A 22,479-nucleotide genomic window follows, 5' to 3' on the forward strand; every position below is an offset into this window, starting at 1 on the left:
TCACATCTAAATTTCAGCTTTAATTCATTATTCTATTTGACTGGCTCTAGTTACTGACACAAAGAGGGAAAATAGCCCACAATAGTGACTGTTCAGAGGAAAATGCAGTGCCTTTAATTGAATTGCCCCCAACAACATTTATCCTATTTACTGAGACAACAACAATTGCTGTTCAAGAGTGCAATAGCAGTGGGATGAGTCATTCAAACAGGTTGCTACTGTAGCTATTCCATCAGGTCCTAGAATAAATAACTTTGTTATGTGATGTTCATTCTGATGTAAAACTGGATTTACAGCTTCTGGTCAATGTGTAACCAGCCACAGGAAAACACATCCACAATAACAGAACACTTATCTCCCTCTCTCTCACTCAATTCAATTCAATTTGCTTTATTGGCATGACGTAACAATGTACATATCTTTATCTCTCTTTATCTCTCTGTGGTATGATACAGCATTTTTTTTTTACAGTAGGGCATTTCCATGTAAAAAGCCCCATGAGCACTAACATGTGAAGTTCACAGGAGCACATCAAAGTTGGTATCAAATTAAATTAAGGCATACACTTTTTCAAACATTTTCCATCCTATAATTTAGGAATAAGCAAAGGCTTTGATTTCTGGCCAAACACATGGAAAAGGGGTCGTAGAAAATTGATATCAACATTGATATTTATTTTTGCAGAGATTATTTGCCTTCTGTAAGTGCAGTAAATATTGTCTATTGTCTTGTCATTCTGTTACCAAAAACCCACATATCTTTTCAAATTTCTCTCCCTCATGAGGAGGGAGGAAAATGAAAGTTCACAGTAGTAACAAGGAAAGGTAGACCTTCCAATTAGTTAGGTTTTTACTAATAACTTGGTTTAGGATTAATTAAGTGATTAAAAAGCATCATTCTATTACCAAATTGGTAACGGAATGCCCCAAAAAATCTGTTACAGAATGACTGCAACTGAGTTGTCCACAATGGGAATTCATAGTAGTCACAAACCACAGGTGGGTCCCCTGCTACTGTCCTCCTTTCCATCTCTCTTTCCATTTACTATAACTAGCCCCTTCACCAACTGATCACTGACTGACACCGGACGTCCATGGGCGTTGAAAATAGGTTACATTTGGGCAGTCCAAATCTGAACCAATCATATATGTCAGTTTCACAAGTTTGGAAAGTGCAGTACAGTGGATTAAAGTAGAGTTTAATAGTGTACAGTACAGTAGAGTACAGTATAATCTACTCTACTGTACTTTACTGTAGGCCTACTAAACTCAGCAAAAAAATAAACGTCCCTTTTTCAGAGCCCTGTCTTTCAAAGACGATTAGTAAAAATCCAAATAACATCACAGATCTTCATTGTAAAGGGTTTAAACACTGTTTAACATGCTAGTTCAATGAACCATAAACAATTAATGAACATTCACCTGTGGAACGGTTGTTAAGACACTAACAGCTTACAGACGGTAGGCAATTAAGGTCACAGTTATGAAAACGTAGGACACTAAAGAGGACTTTCAACTGTCTCTGAAAAACACCAAAAGAAAGATGCCCAGGGTCCCTGCTCATCTGCGTGAACGTGCCTTAGGCATGCTGCAAGGAGGCATGAGGACTGCAGATGTGGCCAGGGCAACAAATTGCAATGTCCATACTGTGAGATGCCTAAGACAGCACTACAGGGAGACAGGATGGACAGCTGATTGTCCTCGCAGTGGCAGACCACGTGTAACATCACCTGCACAGGATCGGTACATCCAAACATCACACCTGCGGGACAGGTACAGGATGGCAACAACAACTGCCCGAGTTACACCAGGAACACACAATCCCTCCATCAGTGCTCAGACTGTCCGCAATAGGTTGAGAGAGGCTGGACTGAGGACTTGTAGGCCTGTTGTAAGGCAGGTCCTCACCAGACATCACCGGCAACAACGTCACCTTTGGGCACAAACCCACCGTCACTGGACCAGACAGGACTGGCAAAAATTGCTCTTCACTGACGAGTCGCGGTTTTGTCTCAGGGGTGATGGTCGGATTTGTGTTTATCATCGAAGGAATGAGCTTTACACCAAGGCCTGTACTCTGGAGTGGGATCGATTTGGAGGTGGAGGGTCCGTCATGGTCTGGGACGGTGTGTCACAGCATCATCGGACTGATCTTGTTGTCATTGCAGGCAATCTCAACGCTGTGCGTTAACAGGGAAGACATCCTCCTCCCTCATGTGGTACCCTTCCTGCAGGCTCATCCTGACATGAACCTCCAGCATGACAATGCCACCAGCCATAGTGCTCGTTCTGTGCGTGATTTCCTGCAAGACAGGAATGTCAGTGTTCTGCCATGGCCAGAGAAGAGTCCGGATCTCAATTCAATTGAGCACGTCTGGGACCTGTTGGATCGGAGGGTGAGAGCTAGGGCCGTTCCTACCAAAAATGTCTGGGAACTTTCAGGTGCCTTGGTGGAAGAGGGGGGTGACATCTCACAGAAAGAACTGGCAAATCTAGTGCAGTCCATGAGGAGGAGATGCACTGCAGTACTTAATGCAGCTGGTGGCCACACCAGATACTGACTGTTACTTTTGACCACCCTTTTGTTCAGGGACACATTATTCAATTTCTGTTAGTCACATGTCTTTGGAACTTATTCAGTTTATGTCTCAGTTGTTGAATCTTGTATTCATACAAATATTTATACAAAATAAAAATAAATGCAGTTGACAGTGAGAGGACGTTTCTTTTTTTGCTGAGTTTATATAGAATTATACTTTACTGTACTGAACTCTATTCTACTCCACTGTACTTTACTGTGCTCTACTGTGATGTCCAAATGTAGACATCTATGATTGTGTAATGTGTGCGCTGAGAGTCGGGAAGCAAGTTCAGAGAGTGAGTGTTTTAATGAATAATCGTAACACAAAACACGAACAACACACAGACATGACATTAGAAAAGAAACGATAACGCCTGTGGAAGGAACCAAAGGGAGGGACATATATAGGGAAGGTAATCAGGGAAGTGAGTCCAGGTGAGTCTGAAGACGCACAGGTGCGCGTAACGATGGTGACAGACAGGTGTGCGCCATAACGAGCAGCCTGGTGACCTAGAGGCCGGAAGGGGAGCACACGTGACAGATAGGTACAGATTTGGTCCGGTACAGCCCAACCAAATTTGGTCTTTTTTGGGGGCGGAGCTCATTAGAATAATAGCCAGTTTGTAGAATAACACCCAAACATGCAAAGGAAGATATTACTTTTTTCTACCTTTGTGTCTATTCAGGATACATCATCATGAAGAGAATGACATTCATAATTATGGATTTCTGTATAGTACAGATCAGGGACCCATGATGTCATTCTGTTACCATCATTATGTTACCGGGTGTTAATCCACTTCATCTACAGTAATTCAATAACAAAAAAAGATTTTTTTTCTAAACTTAATGTGTCATGTCACAGCTGACACCCATTCTGTCTGCAGACATCTTTGAATCTTAACAGAGTTTTGGGAAAATGTGGTCACATAAAAAAACGGATGGAGATTTTACCGTTATTCTGTTACCAAACTCTACATCTGCACTGGTCTTTGAGTAAATGTGTTTTTGTCAAATTTGATGTGGAAATTGTTCTCGTGTATTAGACTGAGTCTCAGAGTCATTCTGTTACTGTGAAATTGCCCCGTATCTATTCGTTCAGGTCCCTAAAATAAATACTTTGGTCTTTGATGGATAACTGGACTTACAGTTTCTGGTCAATATGTAACTAGCCACACACATCCATAATAGCAGGAAACTAAGGAAAATATGTGTGATCTCTCTCTCTCTCTCGATCTCTCCTTGTTTCATTTCGAACAGCCAAACACCCCCTATCCACAGGAATGACCACTTCTGCAGCAAAAATAAACAAACATGACAAGACATGTTGGCCTTTGCTGAAATATCAACTTCCACGTCATTTTCAACATACAGAAACAACTACTTTCCTTCCATCTGCACTGATGTGAAGGAAATAAAGCAGTGAATACTTGCCCTTTCACCAATCCTGTGTTTGTTTGATCTGGATATTTTCAGATAAAACAGAGAGAGGAAACGCCCCTATTGAAGTTTTCGCATCATGGCTCAGGACACCCTCACGTGGTTGCATGAATATTTATATTTTCTCTCCACTGGGTGGGGCTATGAGTCAACAGATAGGCCTACTGAATACCAGATAACTGCAATATTTACCGTTTTTTACAATCACTTTGGCACTAATTTCCCGAACCTTGGTGTCATTTTTCAAAACTCTAGACACAAAAACTCACAACCGATGATCAAAATGCACATTTTTCAAAACTAACACTTTTTCCAATTGCTTGGATACAATACACATAAAGATAAGATCATTTGTTCATTGAACTAAAATCGCCTGTTCAAAATGACACAACTTAACATCAAAGTATTACCATTTCAAAATGCAATTCACACATTACATCTGAGATGACTGTCTATTCATTTCATTACAATGATCTAACTATCAATTGATACAACTGCTCAAAATGATGAGTAACTGTTGCATTACTCTTAATACATAGTTTTATGGAAACTGACGAACAATATTCCATGTTTAGATCATGAAAGTTTCAGGATAACGAGATCCATTGACACCAATTACCATTTAACATGAACCAATTGGACTACATTATCTACGGATGTAATATTTCATCATCATTCTTCATCAGACACTGTTTCTATGGTCTCATGTACCACTTTTCCAGACCATGTTTTCAGATTTGACATTACTGTACACTCACTTTATTAGGTACACCTACCTAGTACTGAGTAGGACCCCCCTTTGCCTCCAAAACAGCCTGAATTATTCACAGTGTTGTATGTTACAGTTTTCTACAATCCCTTTGGCACTAATTTCAGAACCTTGTGATCATTTTTCAATACTCTAGACACAAAACTCAAAACAGTCATCACTTGCAACACAGGCTGTCCAATGTTCAAAACATTGCATTGTGCATTCATATCTTTAAAGAAACCTTGCACTTGCAGAATCATTGGTGCAAATATCTAATTTATCATGAAATACCATAGTTTCACTGTGTAGTTGTTCGTTCATTCATTAAATATTGTAGCACAAAATATGTGACACATGTTTCATTATGGTACTACACGTAAATGCATCACTGTAAAAGGACTAGTAGAGAGAATACTACAGACACAGTGGAATCATTGAACAAAATCTGAAATGTATTGATGAAATACAATAAAATCGCAACACAGGTTTCTTTGAATCAAAGCAAAAATAATTAGCTACAAAAAATATACAAAACTACAGTAAAACATCAACTGCAGTGTTCCTCACCTGGCTTACTGTAAAAAGCTAAACACAGGATTGATTACTGTACTTCTATATTTCCATCAACCCTGTCTTGTGGATTTGGCCGTAGGTTTTCATCCACATCACAATGGATGTTTTGATTAGCCAAGCATCTTGGGAAGAATCTTCGGGCATGGCGAATCCAGGCTTGACACTGGTCTGCCGTGATGTCATTGCATGTGTCATCCATGGCCTGTAGAAGGGTGGCTTGTTCGTGAGGGCGCCTATCATATACCTTCCACCTCCATATGGAGAAAAATTCCTCAATTGGGTTTTAGGAAAGAAGAGTATGGGGGTAAGTACAGGGTGGGAAATTGTGGATGGGCCTGAAACCATGCTTGCACCATTTGAACTTGGTGGAACCTGACATTATGCCACACAATGACATAGATCATGCCATCAGCTCTACAGACCTAATTTAGCCCATCAAGGAAGGTTACAATCCAACAGCGAATCATGTGGCTGCTTGCAACTCAATATATAGAGAGAGGGCTTTAGTTGTTGTTTGACCTAACATAAGAACGGGCTAGATGAGTAATCTAAGCAACTTTAACCGTGGTATGATTGTTGATGCCACACATGGTGATTCCAGCATCTCAGAAACAGCTGCCTTCCTGGGATTTTTACGCACTACAGTCTAGAGTTTACAGAGAATGGTGCGATAAACAAAACACATTCAGTGAGCAGCAGATCTGTGGGCAAAAACACCTTGTTTAAACTTCTTAGGGCTGCAATCCCGTTAACGGGATCGAAATTACAACAGCCAGTGAAAGTGCAGGGCGCCAAATTCAAAACAACAGAAATCTCATAATTAAAATTACTCAAACATACATGTATTTGATACCGTTTTAAAGGTAATCTTGTTGTTAATCCCACCACAGTGTCCGATTTCAAATAGGCGTTTACAGAGAAAGCACCACAAACGTTAGGTTAGGTCACCACCAAGACACAGAAAAACACAGCCATTTTTCCAGCTAAAGATAGGAGTCACAAAAAGCATAAATAGAGATCAAATTAATCACTAACCTTTGATGATCTTCATCAGATAACACCCATAGGACTTCATGTTACACAATACATGTATGTTTTGTTTGATAAAGTTCAGATTTATATAAAAAAATCTGAGTTTACATTGGCGCGTTACGTTCACTAGTTCCAAAAACATCCAGTGATTTTGCATAGGCACATCAATTTTACAGAAATACTAATCATAAACATTGATGAAAATACAAGTGTTACACATAGAATTATAAATATACCTCTCCTTAATGCAACCACTGTGTCAGATTTCAAATCAAAAAAACTTTACAGAAAAAGCAATAATCTGAGAACGGCACTCAGAAAAAGAAAAAAAAATCTGCCATGTTGGAGTCAACAGAAATCAGAAATAACATTATAAATATTCCCTTACCTTTGATGATCTCCATCAGAATGTACTCCCAGGAATCTTAGTTACACAATAAATGTTTGATTTGTTCGATAATGTCCATTATTTATGTCCAAGTAGCTACTTTTGTTAGGGCGTTTAGTACACAAATCCAAATGCTTGTGCAGGTCCAGCCAAACGTCGGACGAAAAGTTCAAAAAGTTATATTACAGGTCGTAGAAACATTTCAAACTAAGTACAGAATCAATCTTTAGGATGTTTTTATCATAAATCTTCAATAACGTTCCAACCGGAGAATTCCATTGTCTGTAGAAAAGCCATGGAGTGCAGGTCGCTCTCATGTGAAATGCGCGTAACCAGGACCTGGCTCTATGCCAGACCACTGACTCAAAGAGCTCTCATCCGGCCCCACCTCACAGTAGAAGCCTTATTCAAGTTTCTAAAGACTTTTGACATCCAGTGGAAGCCCTAGGAAGTGCAACATAACCAATACCCCACTGTGTATTCGATAGGGCTGAGTTCAAAAACTACAAACCTCAGATTTCCCACTTCCTGTTTGGATTTTTTCTCAGGTTTTTGCCTGCCATATGAGTTCTGATATACTCACAGACATCATTCAAACGGTTTAAGAAACTTCAGAATGTTTTCTATCCAATACTAATAATAATATGCATATATTAGCAACTGGGACTGAGGAGCAGGCCGTTTACTCTGGGAACCTCTGGGCACCTTATTCATCCAAGCTACTCAATACTGCCCCTGCAGCCATAAGAAGTTTTAATGAGAGAGGTCAGAGGAGAATGTCCAGACTCATTCAATCTAACAGAAAGGCCACAAATACTCAAATAACAGCTGTTTAAAACAGTGGTGTGCAGAAGGGCATCTCTTAACGTACAACACCGTGAATAATTCAGGCTGTTGTAGAGGCAAAAGGGGGTCCTACTCAGTACTAGATAGGTGTACCTAATAGAGTGAGTATACAGTAATGTGAAATCTGAAAACATGGTCTGGAAAAGTGGTACATGAGACCATAGAAACAGTGTCTGATAAAGAATGATGATGAAATATTACATCCATAGATAATGTAGTCCAATTGGTTCATGTTATGGTAATTGGTGTCAATGGATCTCGTTATCCTGAAACTTTCTAAACATGGACTATTGTTCATCAGTTTCCATGAAACTATGCATTAAGAGTAATGCAACAGTTACTCATCATTTTGAGCAGTTGTATCAATTGATAGTTAGATCATTGTAATTAAATTAATAGACAGTCATCTCAGATGTAATGTGTGAATTGCATTTTGAAATGGTAATACTTTGATGTTAAGTTGTGTCATTTTGAACAGGCGATTTTAGTTCAAGGAACAAATTATCTTATCTTTATGTGTATTGTATCCAAGCAATTGGAAAAAGTGTTAGTTTTGAACAATTTGCATTTTGATCATCGGTTGTGAGTTTTTGTGTCTAGATTTTTGAAAAATGACATCAAGGTTCCCGAAATTAGTGCCAGAGTGATTGTAAAAAAACTGTAAGAGATGCCATTCTGTATACCACTGTTTTAAACAGCTGTTATTTGAGCATTTGTGGCCTTTCTGTTAGCTTGAGTGAGTCTGGACATTCTCCTCTGACCTCTCTCATTAACAAGGTGTTTTTGCCCACAGAAATGCAGCTCACTGAATGTGTTTTGTTTATCGCACCATTCTCTGTAAACTCTAGAGACTGTAGTGTGTAAAAATCCCAGGAAGGTAGCTGTTTCTGAGATGCTGGAATCACCATGTGTGGCATCAACAATCATACCACGGTCAAAGTTGCTTAGATTACTCATCTTGCCTGTTCTAATGTTTGGTCGAACAACATCTAATAGTCTACATATTGAGTTGCAGGCAGCCACATGATTCGCTGTTCGAATGTAACCTTCCTTGATGAGCTAAATCAGGTCTGTAGAGCTGATGGCATGACCTATGTCATTGTGTGGGATAATGTCAGGTTCCACCAAGCTCAAATGGTGCAACCATGGTTTCAGGCCCAACCACAATTTACCACCCTGAACTTACCCCATACTCTCCTTTCCTAAAACCCGATTGAGGAATTTTTCTCCACGTGGTGGAAGGTATATGATAGGCACCCTCACGAACAAGCCACCCTTCTCCAGGCCATGGATGACGCATGCAATGACATCACGGCAGACCAGTGTCAGGCCTGGCTTCGCCCGAAGATTCTTCCCAAGATGTTTGGCTGAAAACATGCATTGTGATGTGGATGAGAACCTGCGGCCAAATCCACAAGACAGGGTTGAGGGAAATATAGAAGTACAGTAATCAAACCTGTGTTTTGCTTTTTACAGTAAGCCAGGTGAGGAACACTGCAGTTGATGTTTTACTGTATTTTTGTATATTTTTTGTAGCTAATTATTTTTGCTTTGATTCAAAGAAACCTGTGTTGCGATTTTATTGTATTTCATCAATACATTTCAGATTTTGTTCAATAATTCCACTGTGTCTGTAGTATTCTCTCTACTAGTCCTTTTACAGTGATGCATTTACGTGTAGTACCATAATGAAACATGTATCACATATTTTGTACTACAATATTTAATGATTGAACGAACAACTACACAGTGAAACTATCGGTATCTTGTGTGTGGGTGATCTAAATGAATGTTCCTATGGTATTTCATTATAAATTAGTTATTTGAACCAATGATTCTGCAAGTGCAAGGTTTCTTTAAAGATATGAATGCACAATGCAATGTTTTGAACATTGGACAGCCTGTCCTACAAGTGATGACCGTTTTGAGTTTTGTGTCTAGAGTTTTGAAAAATGATCACAAGGTTCTGAAATTAGTGCCAACGGGATTGTAGAAAACTGTAAACACTTGTATGAAACATTTATAGCAAGACATTTTATAATCAAATCAATGAATTGTATAATTTCAACTAATATAATTGTAAGGAAACTATGTGACACTAACCTTTGCAACGAGTGAACAACGGTCTTCCTCTGTCTATCTACATGTTGAACAGTTGCTTATTGTCCATTTTTCTGTCATACACATGTCAGTTTCTTAGCTCTGTTTCCTGTCCACCAACAAACATTTCAAATCCTTTCAATTAGCCCCATCTCCTACTGATCCACTCACTGACCCCCCTCCTCTCACTCAAATGACTACTGTGGAGTGATGTGTGTGTGTATGTGTGTATGTATGTGTGTGTGTGTGTGTGTGTGTGTGTGTGTGTGTGTGTGTGTGTGTGTGTGTGTGTGTGTGTGTGTGTGTGTGTGTGTGTGTGTGTGTGTGTGTGTGTGTGTGTGTGTGGCTGGGTGGGTGGGTGGATGGGTATGTGTGTGAGAGAGAGAGCATGTGTCTGTGTGTGTGTGACTATGTATGTGTGTGTGTGTGTGTGTGTGTGTGTCAGTGTTTGTGTGTGTGTGTGTCTCAGTGTGTGTGTGTGTGTGTGTGTGTGTGTGTGTGTGTGTGTGTGTGTGTGTGTGTGTGTGTCAGTGAGTGATGTGTATCCTTGGGATTGGTCCAGAGGTAGAAGTGCAGAGGCTTGAACACAGAGCCCTCCCTGTTGAGCATAAACCAGGCTACGACATCTTAACCACGGACACAATTCACCTCCTAACCATTCATCCTGGACTGACTCTGCTCTCCATCCACTATCTTCAGCTCCACAGACAGTCTCATCTGCCGCAGTTGCTGTTAACCAGCTTACCTGACCCAGCTCTACAACAGACAGGACAGGACTATCCGAGGAGGATGAGCAACATGGCCACGGAGATCGTTGCCTTCATCCTGACCATATCTGGATGGATCCTGGTCTGCTCCACGTTGCCTACTGATTACTGGAAGGTGTCCTCCGTGGATGGGACAGTCATCACCACGGCGACCTTCTGGTCCAACCTGTGGAAGACCTGCGTCACGGATTCTACAGGAGTGTCCAACTGTAAAGATTTCCCCTCCATGCTGGCTCTGGATGGTCAGTCCAAACTTTAACTGGTTGCTATTTTTGCTGTGATGTTGTATTGTCATTGTAATTGTATGTGATTATGTGTAATTTGTGTTTCCGTGTGTGTTTGTGTGTGTGCATATGTGTGTCTGTTTGTGACTGTAATGGGGTTGTGTGTGTGTGTGTGTGTGTGTGTGTGTGTGTGTGTGTGTGTGTGTGTGAGTGTGATTTATTTGACCTAATCACAGATGTGTTACATCTTAAGCATCCGTCTCCTGGGATGAATGGCTGGCTTTGAAAAAAGTGGTATTTGGAATTTGATAACCCTATCGTTTTGTTGGCTTAAGCCCAAGAGCCTCTAAAAGATACACTACCAGAGGCCAGAGCAGCATTTGAACCGGGTGTTCAAGCTGCCATTTGAGGATACAATGCTTTTAAAGTGGCAATGAGAGGAAAACTGAGAAAGTCAGAGCACTTTTACAAGTGTGAGATAACTCTGTGTTTGTCTCTTTATCTCTCTCTCTCCCTCACACCCACACACACCCACACCCACACCCACCCACCCACCCAGCGTATATCCAGGTGTGTCGGGGCCTGATGATTGCGTCTGTGTGCCTGGGGTTCTTTGGAGCCACCCTGGCCCTGATGGGAATGAAGTGTACCAGGATCGGTGGCTCAGAGAGCACCAAGGCCAGACTAACAGGCCTCTCAGGCCTTCACTTCATACTCAATGGTGAATATTCATTATATTGTGTGCTTGTTGAACTACTCCTTGCTATTTAGACCAGAGCTGAGTCCTCTCCGTTTTCTCTGCAGGGCTTTGCTCCTTGACTGCATGCTCCCTGTACGCACACAGGATCACATCAGAGTTCTTTGACCCACTCTTTTTTGCTCAAAAGTAAGTGTTCAGCTTAACTGTGCTACTTAATGTCCTACTGCACTGCATGTCGACAAATGAAAATGCAGTGAGCACATGTATGTACTAACTGGTCACCGGTTTTGCCGGCTATGCCCGTCCTCTCGTTGCCAGGTTTGAGCTGGGCGCAGCGCTCTTCATCGGCTGGGCTGGCTCGGTGCTCTGCATTTCAGGAGGACTCATATTCTGCCTCTCCTTGTCAGAGGGCTTCAGGCAAGTTTGTACAATTTAATTCAACGATGGTCAATTACAGAAAAGTATTACTTTGATAGACGTGTCCCCCCCCCCCTCCATTTACTCAGTATGTTATGTAATCTGTAAGTACGGTACGTATCTCAACATCATGTTGACTGAGACACAGAAATGGAAAGTTATCTATAATAGAGTAGACGGATCGTAAAGCTTGTCATTCAGTAAGTGTTTCAATGAAGCAGTTTAATATGAACTGTAATGAAGTTGTTTAAGTACTGGCATATCCAGGGATCACTGTCAACATCTTGTCTCATAGTGACAACAGTATAAGGACATGCACTGTATGTTGATGACTGAATGTTTTCTTTGTGTATAGTGTCAACGTATTTATGTGAAAGTCACCTTGGGTGGGGGGCCTAGGGAACGAGTGTATAGGGTGGGATGAGGTAACAAGCTGCTTCAATAACTGTCACTACAATTGTCCTAGATCCGAGACTTCTCTGTCTTCTGAACTCAGACTTTAAAAAAAAAAATTACCATGGAAAGGGAATGAGGACACTGTATATCTCAAAGGAGTAACCCTTAGTGTTTTCCTCTAGTCGAGCAGAGTGCTCCTACAGTGGTGGTACGTCTATGGTAACCAAGCGTCACAAACCCAGCAAGTCTGCCAACAGTTTCTACAAATCGCCAGTTACCACAGACCCCCGAGACCCAGCAGAACACTCAAGGCAGTTTGGAAAGAACGTCTATGTTTGACAACGGACGGACAACTGGCATTGGGCATATGGTCATATGAGGTGACCGTGGACTGTTTGACCCTTGGGCTAAGCTTGTTGAGGTCACCTTTTCATACCTCTTCAACCAGATCCCCAATTCCTTATTGAGACGGATTCCTGTGTGATTACATTACCTAAGGGTGTGATGCATGCTACCTGCTTTTATTTTCCTTGATATCGCACTTCTTTCCAATCCACTGTACATAGAACATTGTTTTTGATATCTTCTCTGCCAAAGGAGACTCATTGCTGTCTCTGTGCCTCTGCTGTATAACTGACTTGAACAATGTCACCCCCTGTGGCACAAACAATGCTGGGGGAAATAACCCTTGAAATCAGCAAGAGGAAATAGATTGTTGGCTCCTCTCTAAAACCACATTAGGTAATAGGTCTCTTCTGTCAACGGGCGATAAACAAAATAAATCAGATAAGCTTGTTTTCTTCACAGGGCAGGAAATTCGATTTGGCTAGGATCACAGTATGAACTCCCGGGTCACCTTGAAGGGACAAACGAACTGGTGCTCTTCCAAATCCATTGTTGTTCATTAGATATGCCTCAAGAACAAATATCAGGAATATGTTTCCGTTTGAGGTCATCGAAAGACATTACTCGATTGGTTCATTCCTGTACATCTCCCAATATGTTGTAAACAGTGGCAATGTCAATAAATGCTGTTTTTTTTTTACATACAAGAAGGAATTCAGTGATCATTTTCTCTGAATGATCTGATGAAAGAGAATTTTATTTTATTTATTTAACTAGGCAAGTCAGTTAAGAACAAATTCTTATTTTCAATGACGGCCTAGGAATAGTGGGTTACCTGCCTGTTCAGGGGCAGAACGACAGATTTGTACATTGTCAGCTCGGGGATTCGAATTTGCAACCTTCCAACGCTCTAACCACTAGGCTACGCTGCCGCCCCAATTAAGTATAAAGAAAAGGGGGATTGAATAAGTGGCCTCTTTAATTTGGGGGTTTATCACTTTGACATGGACCTCTGTATGAGTGTCTCATGACAACTACCTCCGGAACTCAACTGTGGAGCCAATGCCCGTCTGCCGTATGCTGTCACTCTTTAGCAGACCACAAGTGAAGCCTAGATGAAGGAAGAGTCAATAGAGAGCATTGTGTGCTCTCAAGAACTGTCAAGTTCTTGTATTTTTGCAATATACCTCACACTGAAAGATGGCCTCCTACCAGCCACCACAGACAGAAAGGGGATTCCGTTGTCTCGACTGATCACAGAGTTACCAATCAACAGCAGTCCTGCCCCAGTTGATCTTTGTTCAGACTCGGATATGGGAATCGGAAGTTCCCCCCCCCGCCGCCTGCCATCTATCTCCACCTTCTGATCAATGGAAACCTTAACCCTGTTCCGCGAATCCTTTTGGCCCTCCGAGCCGGGGGACTCTCACCAGCTGGCATGGAGCTACAGCTGGCAGCCGCCCCGTGCTCCCTGCTCCAGTCCTGTGTATCCGTAAACAAGTGTCGGGTGTCCCGCAGCTCTGGTTGGTCAGAGGACCTACTCTGACAACACTACTATGTTTGGATGATAGCCAGACATCTAGACAAAATCAATAATGGTGAGTGATTTCCCACTTTGATGTCCATATTTTTCAGAATGAATCAAGAGATGAATACGCCATATATATATATATATATATTTTTTTTTTACAGTTTTATTGTATGCAATAAGTCTAAGATTCCTAATTTGTATGGATTGAAGCATCAGAATGGCCACATGATTTACAAGCATCCATAATTCATGTTTATCCTGTCACATCAGATTCTACATTCAAACATGAAGGCCACCAGCAGAATCCTTGCGTCCTAAAGTTTATTTCTACCAAATTTACAGCAAATCATTTCCGTACAAAATACACAAGTTGAGTCAGATTCGGACTGTGGTTGAGGCACAGTTTGGTCGCCTTTCAACAAGACACCACCAGACCGTATGCCTACACTTTTATTTAGAGGACCGTAGAATCAAACTATTGACAGATAGAAATTCAAACAATGTTCTGTGTATGCATCTTTGGATGGAATCTTACTTAATATTTCTTCAATTCTCATGGTAGGTAATTCTGCAGCAGGTATTTGTGCTTTATAACCCATAATTAACGTGAGGCCCTGCCAGCGAACACAACCACTCTTTTGTTCATTCTCTCTTATTAGCCCTTGATTAATGAAAAGCATGAATTACCACCATATAGGTCCATGCATCACAACAGTGGGTCCAATCCAATGTCCCATCTACTTTGCCAATAAGCCGAGGGACTCGGTACAAAGAAGACCCTTCTCATCTTCACTCACCACAAGAAAATCCATTCCCCATGCAACTAATACCATCAGAGAGAGCCGTGGATTTAAGCATAATTATATGAGGCCAAAGACGTTATGTTTTAATTATATAAGTAAAGCAGGCAGCACACCTAGCTAATAACCTACCGCAGCCCGAGGCAATGTCAACGGACAATGGAAGCGCTTCAACGGACTTTGAAGTTGTAATTCCTCAGGTAATGAGTTCTTATTGAACTAGTTAAGGTCAGACCTGCACTGTATTTAAAATAATGATAATCTTGAGATGAGGTCAAGTTTTTCCCATAGCCTTTGGGCCATACTAGGTCATGTTTATGTATTTCGAATACATTTGATCAGAATTAGTCAAATAAATCAAAAACCCAAGGAATCAGCTTGGGACATAGAGATGGATGTTTTTGAAACGTGAGATAAACGCTTAGGTCAACATCTTTAGCACCCAAACAGGGTTCTGGGAACCTGAGCAGCAACAGACCCATATCCACCCTCATGCAGTATGGGAAAAGTGACAACCAGGTAGAGCGACAAAATGACTGTCTCCTTAGTCGTACTGAGCCCTGCTACCAAGCTGTATGACTGGGATGAGCAGGTTTCTTCTACAGCACAGCACAGCACAGCACAGCAGGAGACTCAGGCTCCACTGGACGGTGGCTCCACCAAGGAGACACACCATCGTATAGACGAGGGAAAAAGGAATCGCCAAATAAGTCAGATCTCAAAAAAAGAAACGCAACAGAGACGGTCATAATAAGACTTGAGGGTTATCTAGATATAGAGCATATAGACTGACTCCACACACCGGAGTATCAGGATGAAAATCCGAGTGATGCAGATCTGGGGCTTCCTGATGACAGTGCTGGGCTGGATCTTTGTGGCATGCACCATGGCCATGGAGGGCTGGAAGGTCACGTCCATCGGGGGCATGGGCGGCTCGGCTGTCATCAAGGTGGCCTGGTACTGGTCTAACCTGTGGAAGGCCTGCTTCACCGACTCCACTTCTGTCACCAACTGCCAAGACTTCCCTGTGCTCTGGTCCGTGGACAGTAAGTACCGTAGAGACATGCATCATATATTGTGTTCTAATTCTATTTCTATGGTGGGCATGAAGTCGTATATCAACAAGAGGTACACATATGAAGACAGCCTGTTAAGTTAATTTACCCCCCCCCCCCCCCCCAAAAAAAATAGGGCTTAAAACAAATGATGTTAATATGTGAGTATTACTGTGCTGTCTTTTAAGCAATGCAGACAAAGTTCTGTGAGTTTAGACTGTTTCAGCACAGTGACATTGGTTATTCCACTGAAGTTATAAAGCCTACTGTAGTGTAAAATGTGACCGTGCGTTCGGTTGTGTTCTAATCAACCAGACCACATCCAGATTGTGAGGGGCCTGCTGATGGGTGCTCTGTCTGTGGGGATGCTGGGGTTCGTACTCAGTCTCATTGGGATGGAGTGCACCTTCCTCGGGGGCAAGGACAAGGCGAAGTACAGGAAGCTCTTTACTGGAGGAGTCTTTCACATCATCAGCGGTAGACATATTCTTTCAGTTGACTTTTCTCTCTGTGAAAGCAACCTGGTAGATGCACACTGTAGCAGATAGAGAGTAGCTGACTGACTCACTTCTTCTTATGCAGGCTTTCTGGCTGCGTCGGGATATGCTGTCTACGCAAAATACGTCTCTGGGGAATACTTCAACCCCTATTTTGACGGATTAAAGTGAGTTGACTTGGATGCAGGTTTTTCCATTCAGTTACAAGATAATAGGAATTATCTCTCTCTCTCTCTCTCTCTCACACACACACAGGTTTGACCTGGGTACTCCTCTGTTTCTTGGCTGGGTGGGATCAGCTTTCCATATGACAGGGGGTTGGTTCTACTTGGTCTCTGTGTGCAAACTGCTCTGTGGGGACGAGAGGTGAGTACAAGCATAGCCATGCTCATCATGGAATAGTTATTCATTTACTCATAACACACTTGTCATTGATTTGTTCTTTCTCATTTGGTATGTCATCTCTCCCAGCGAAACCATAGTCATCCCTGAACTTCCCGAGGTTGAGAGCGACCAGGCCAAGTCCACCACACCACAGTCCCCAGTATCCCAGATCACCTCAAAGATCAAGGTTTCATCTGCATCTAAGATTTCTTCCAAAGCTGCACACTCAGATGTATCTGCCATCTCCTCAAGGTCTGGTCAGTCCGGTCGCGCGTCCAAATCAGAGCGGTCTGGACGGTCCTCGAAATCTGGTGGTGGGTCTTTGACGTCTGGTCGTTCATCGAGGTCGAGGTCTCATGGGTCAGTGCACTCTGAGGTGAGCAGCGGCAGCAGTAGTACAGTGTCCTCTTTATCCAGTGGGTCAAGGAGGAGCGAGAGAGAACCGTTTATCAAAAACTCCTACATATGACCTGGTTCTGTTCAAGTATGTGTGATTTTGACTGGATTGAACTGAAGTAACAATTGTATATACTGTATATGATGATTAGGGCTGTCAGAGTTAATCCGTTAACTTTATGGAATTTTAGTGAACTACTGTTCTTTAAATCGGGATTAATCTCATTGTCTGAAAGCTTTCAAAATACAGTGAGAATATCCTAAATACATAATTTACATAGCTAAAAAAAAACAATTTGATGCCAAAACACGTTAACAATGAGGTTAAATTAAGTGTGCTTTATCAATTTACCTGATTTGCTAACCGTTGCTTTGGACAACTCAATTTGAGCAAATTCTGAATTTGCGAGGAATCGCGATGAATCACAACAAATCCTTTGATTAACTCGATGAAATGTTTGAATCGTATGACAGCCCAACGATGATCCAATTGTGAATCTGTATGTAAGGGAATGTCTCTGTATCTAATGGCCTTTTATCCTGGGTGTGTTTCACCATCATTAAATCAAATGCTTCATCACGTTCATTGTTTCATGTGTTGCTATTGATCATGTCATTCAAGCAGGACTTTTCTGCCTTTCGACCAAGCTCTCTCTGACTCCATGTTGTTGTTGTTCTCCCTTTTCAAACGATTCAACTGTAGTCCAATCAAAATCAAGATATTTTAAGGTCTATAAATAATCCCCAACTCTTTTAGATGTTACTTTCCTAATATTGTCAGCACAGTCATACCTGCCAAAGCAGTCAGGGAGGTTGCCTGTAAACAGTCTCTGTTTTTGGTGTTGCCACTCTATTCTGCCCGGACACTGTTCCCTATTTAAACCAAGAGTGATATGCCGCACAGCTGACAGACCGATGCTCCTATCTTGTGCTCTTCTAAATTAATATGGAATACTTTTTAAACTATGCATTTTTGTGAATTCCGTGACTAGATTAGATAAAACCAATAACCTTGAAATAGCTCCATTAACTTACCCTCGGAGGTCCCTGTGAGCGATCCTCTCCACCTGTCCAGACAGAGGAATGTGGAGAAAGTTGGTTCAGATCCTGGGCCTCGTGGTGTCCATGCTGAACTGAGTGTTTGTGGCCTGCACCCTGGCTATCGACTGACTACTGGAGGGTGGCCCAGGTCAGAGGCCAGGGTGGGTCCTCAATCGTCAGTGTGACCTGGTTCTGGTCCAACCTGTGGAAGGACTGCTCTGAGGACTCTACCGCTGTGGTCAACTGTGTGGACTTTGGGGTTCTGAGGACGGTGAAATGTGGTTTGAGTACTAGAATCTCTCATCTCGTATCTGGTATCTCTGTGTGGAATAATCAGCAGTCTTACGGGTGCCTGTTAATATGAATCTTTCTCTAAATTGAACATAATTCATTAAAGCATATTGGCAGGCTAACACAGCTATGATACATACTGACTAATACAACGATACATGATATTTGCGATATATTTTATTTGGCTAAGCTAGGTTCAATTCATTTTGTACATAATGTTACAGTAATTGATTAGCCTCCAAAGCAATGAGATCTGTCTGTGTTACACAGCGTACATCAAGGGAGTGAGAGGGCTTCTGATGATTGGTCTAGCCGTGGGGCTGGTGAGAACTGTGTTTTCCTTTGTTGGAATGGAGTGCCCTTACATTGGATGAAACCAGAGAACCAATGACAAACTGCTATTAACAGCTGCCTCTCTCAGGACACATACTGTACAAATCACCTTAACTTAGAGGGTTTAAACTTCCTCATCCTGACTATATGTCTTTCTTCTTTGTCATTGGTTCCTAATCCCTGACGCATCATCATGCAGGCGTCTCAGACATCAGCAGTTATTGTTAATAAACACAGTTGCAGCAGCCATTTTTACATGCCAAAGCAGACCCATCAAAACTAAGGCAATGTCGCAAATATAACAATCTGAGGGAAGATGTTGGAATAACAAACCGTATGGGAATATCAAGCTGTTTTTTTCTACATTTTCCCCTACTCAGGTATGATATTGGATCTGCTCTTTGGCTTGGCCTAGTGGGATGCTTCCTCATCATATTAGGACCCATACTGCTCTCTGACACTATATTCACAGTAGCCCATTCAAACAGGTTAAATGTACAGTACAGTATAAGTATAAGCATACATGCCTGATTTACACACACCACCACATATGCATGCTTCTCTAAATGAATGGTGTATTTTCAGTCTACAATGCGATTTGCATAAAGCTTGAGTGCATGTTTTCTGAATATATCTTAATACGCTAGCAGGGTGGAATTGGCCCACTCCTCCAGATCTCCCATGGTGCCCCTCACCAGAGAATTTTGAACGAGAGAAAACAGCCAATCAAAACAGTCACAGGAGCCAAAGGGATCCAACAAGTCCCACCTCTACAGTGATTGGTTGTGATCGTGTGGCATGTTGCACTGGGATTGACGTTTTTTTTGTTATGTAGCTCCATAGTTCCATGTGTATTGGCATGTTCTTTTTCATTTTAAAATGCTATTTTCATTATTGTGGCAAAACAAATTGTCCAATAAAGATCTACTTTAGGATACTGTCCTCAGCTCTACTCTATAGGCTGCATTACATAGATCATTATCAGTTTGTCCAGAGAATATTGACATGAATCAGTTACATGCACCAGTGTCTTGTGACCTTAGCTGGGAGAGAGCAGTTCATCCACTGTGATTTGAGATAAAGGGCTATGAGAGAAACCTAGTGTCAAACCCCCATACGAGGGGAGGGAGGAAACCAGTTTCATGAATCCCCATCCCTGACGCTATCTCCCCCTGGTTCGTGGGAAAAGAAGACGTTTGCTTACGGAGCAAAACCCTGTGAGATAAGCCAAACGTCCATAATGCTGGTTTGACTGGGAGGCATCAGTGACATAACAATGCTGGTGAGCTCCACCCTGGGTATAGAGTACTGGACCTGGTCTGAAGTGGGCAGCGTGGTGCTCACCACCAGCAACTACTTCTCTAACCTCTGGAAGGACTGTGTCTCAGACTCAACGGGGGTGTCCGACTGCAAAGAGTACCCCTCCATGCTGGGACTACCAGGTATGTTCTGGTCAGCTTGTCACAACTTGCATGGATGTGTGATTCTGTCTTAATATGGACACCTAACATTTGATGATACATGATGGGATATTGACTCTTACAACTTGGAGGGTTGTAATCAAGATCTTCAGTGCAGTTTGGTGCAGTTGATTGTCATTCAGCAGATGCTCTTATACAGTACTACATTACAGGCAGATAATGGGGCAGGGCAGAAGTATGACTATAAATATCATGATCAACATTTTGCAGACGGAAGTAGCGACACCATAGAGTGGAATCCACAAACTCCAATATACACGGAGTACACAACACATTAAAAACATGACATAGACTGACCAGGTGAATCCAGGTGAAAGCTATTATCCCTTATTGACGTCACTTGCCACTTCAATCGGTGTAGAGGAAGGGGAGGAGAAAGCTTAAAGGACTGTGGACTGTGTGTGTGTGCCATTCAGAGTGTTAATGGGCAAGGCAAAAGCCTTAAGTACCTTTGAATGGGGTATGGTAGTAGCTGCCAGGCACACCGGTTTGTGTCAAGAACTGCAACGCTGCTGGCTTTTCTTTTGACATCCAGCCAACTTCACACAATTGTGGGAAGCATTGGAACCAACATGGGCCAGCATCCCTGTGAAACGCTTTTGACACATTTTTTAAACATTTCAGTCATTTAGCAGACACTCTTATCCAGAGCAACTTACAGTAGTGAGTGCATACATTTTCATACTGGCCCTCCATGGGATTCAAACCCACAAGCCTGGCTTTGCAAGTGCCATGCTCTAACAAGTGAGCCACACAGGACTTGTAGTACATTGTAGAGTCCACACTCTGATGAATTGTAGCTGTTCTGAGAGCAAAAGGGGGTTGGTACAACTCAATATTAGGAAGTTGTTCCTAATGTTTTGTATACTCAGTGTATAATACATAATTGTGGTCCTGTACTTTGGCTTCCTGTTTAACTGAGTGTTCTACTCGGCATCAGTGTTCCTTCACTCAGTAAGGGCTCTGTCCATCTGTTCTGTCATTCTTGGGTTCTTCGCTGGAGTCCTCACACTGATAGGGGTGAAGTGCACCAAGATTGGAGGGTCAGAGCTCGCCAATGCACGGGTCACCTTCGCCGGGGGAATCACCTATCTGGCGTCTGGTAAGATATGTTTACGGAGTACCTGATTAGTAACCGAAGTGGCGCAGCGGTCCGGAGTGGCACAACTGTCTAAGGCACTGCATCTCAGTGCTAGAGGCGTGACTACAGACCCTGGTTTGATTCCAGGCGGTATCACAACTGGCTGTGATTGGGAGTACTATAGGGCGGTGCACAACTGGCCCAGTGTCATCGGGGTTAGGGCTTGGCCTGGGTAGGCCATCATTATAAATTAGAATGTGTTCTTAATTGACTTGCCTAGTTCAATTTAAAAAAATGTGATATGATAATAATAGCTGTTTTCCTCCTATGATTTTCTGGCCTGATCCTGTACTCCTGGTGAGGTAACAAAGTAAGATCAGAGTCTGTAGATCTCAATTTCAAGGCACAGAAGTGAGTGGATTTTTTTCAATGAGACTGCTGGAACACACTAGAACAACATTGGTTTCAAGTAGTTAAGTATACAGTATATGCATTCAAATTTTTTCTCTTTGAAATCGGAGCAGCGGTTTTAATTGGCTGGGGAGGCTCGCTCTTGCTCATCACCGGTGGTTTCGTACTCAGTTTCTTCTCTGGAAAGGAGGGTCTACGCTCAACATAAAACACTTTCCACAATATTCCTGCTTCACCCGAAAGACAATAGATTGCATCAAAGGAATATTTTTTGTGTCGGATATGTTCATCATCTCACAATTCTCTTGCTCCGTCTTCCAGTTGAAAGAAAAGGCCCCGCAGACCTAACTCCTATGCCACAGCTCGGACCAGACGCACATACATGATGACAAACTCTTCCAGAGTGACTCCAATGCCACAATTGGTCCAAGGGAGCAGAGGTGGCAGAAGGATCAGGACAACAAGGACCACTGGGACGTTTAGCAGGGGCGATTTAGTTTGAGCTGCAGTAGCTCCTGTACTGCAGGAAATACACTGCTTCATATCATTGGTCGTTAGTTACCATTGAAAACATTGTGGGAACTGACTCACCACCTACACCTTGTAGATACCTCATGTA

General features: G+C 42.2%; 3 protein-coding genes across 4 annotated transcripts; all 3 read left to right on the top strand.

Moving 5' to 3' along the window:
• Positions 1-10,247: 10,247 nt before the first annotated feature.
• LOC139372506 (claudin-10-like) lies at positions 10,248-13,266 on the top strand. 2 transcript variants are annotated; one of them, XM_071112233.1, is made up of 5 exons: positions 10,374-10,719; positions 11,261-11,422; positions 11,506-11,587; positions 11,720-11,818; positions 12,397-13,266. In XM_071112233.1, exons 1-5 carry the CDS (start codon positions 10,500-10,502, stop codon positions 12,551-12,553), a joined length of 720 nt encoding a protein of 239 aa, XP_070968334.1. In that variant the 5' UTR covers positions 10,374-10,499; the 3' UTR covers positions 12,554-13,266. The 2 variants fall into 2 exon arrangements, with proteins under 2 accessions (XP_070968333.1, XP_070968334.1); XM_071112232.1 differs by lacking the exon at positions 12,397-13,266 and having other exon boundaries at positions 10,248-10,719; positions 11,720-11,837.
• Positions 13,267-15,704: 2,438 nt separating this feature from the next.
• On the top strand, positions 15,705-17,609 carry LOC139372507 (claudin-10-like). Its single transcript, XM_071112234.1, has 5 exons — positions 15,705-15,936; positions 16,261-16,422; positions 16,528-16,609; positions 16,698-16,808; positions 16,914-17,609. Exons 1-5 carry the CDS (start codon positions 15,705-15,707, stop codon positions 17,293-17,295), a joined length of 969 nt encoding a protein of 322 aa, XP_070968335.1. The 3' UTR covers positions 17,296-17,609.
• A 2,554-nt stretch (positions 17,610-20,163) lies between these two features.
• On the top strand, positions 20,164-22,455 carry LOC139372508 (claudin-10-like). Its single transcript, XM_071112235.1, has 3 exons — positions 20,164-20,329; positions 21,309-21,470; positions 22,182-22,455. The coding sequence occupies exons 1-3, from the start codon at positions 20,164-20,166 to the stop codon at positions 22,244-22,246; spliced, it is 393 nt and encodes a 130-aa protein (XP_070968336.1). The 3' UTR covers positions 22,247-22,455.
• Positions 22,456-22,479: the final 24 nt, after the last annotated feature.

The sequence above is a fragment of the Oncorhynchus clarkii genome, chromosome 18 (assembly GCF_045791955.1).
Source record: "Oncorhynchus clarkii lewisi isolate Uvic-CL-2024 chromosome 18, UVic_Ocla_1.0, whole genome shotgun sequence".
Lineage (NCBI taxonomy): Eukaryota > Metazoa > Chordata > Actinopteri > Salmoniformes > Salmonidae > Oncorhynchus > Oncorhynchus clarkii.

Bases quoted from the DNA above. Each gene is read 5' to 3' on its own strand.
- LOC139372506 (XM_071112232.1), top strand. From the start codon at position 10,248: ATGTGTATCCTTGGGATTGGTCCAGAGGTAGAAGTGCAGAGGCTTGAA. The intron at 11,423-11,505 runs GTGAATATTCAT...TTTTCTCTGCAG, and splicing joins CCTTCACTTCATACTCAATG to GGCTTTGCTCCTTGACTGCA. The intron at 11,588-11,719 runs GTAAGTGTTCAG...TCTCGTTGCCAG, and splicing joins CCACTCTTTTTTGCTCAAAA to GTTTGAGCTGGGCGCAGCGC.
- LOC139372507 (XM_071112234.1), top strand. From the start codon at position 15,705: ATGAAAATCCGAGTGATGCAGATCTGGGGCTTCCTGATGACAGTGCTG. The intron at 16,423-16,527 runs GTAGACATATTC...CTTCTTATGCAG, and splicing joins AGTCTTTCACATCATCAGCG to GCTTTCTGGCTGCGTCGGGA. The intron at 16,809-16,913 runs GTGAGTACAAGC...CATCTCTCCCAG, and splicing joins CTGCTCTGTGGGGACGAGAG to CGAAACCATAGTCATCCCTG.
- LOC139372508 (XM_071112235.1), top strand. From the start codon at position 20,164: ATGCTGGTGAGCTCCACCCTGGGTATAGAGTACTGGACCTGGTCTGAA. The intron at 20,330-21,308 runs GTATGTTCTGGT...ACTCGGCATCAG, and splicing joins CTCCATGCTGGGACTACCAG to TGTTCCTTCACTCAGTAAGG. The intron at 21,471-22,181 runs GTAAGATATGTT...TCCGTCTTCCAG, and splicing joins AATCACCTATCTGGCGTCTG to TTGAAAGAAAAGGCCCCGCA.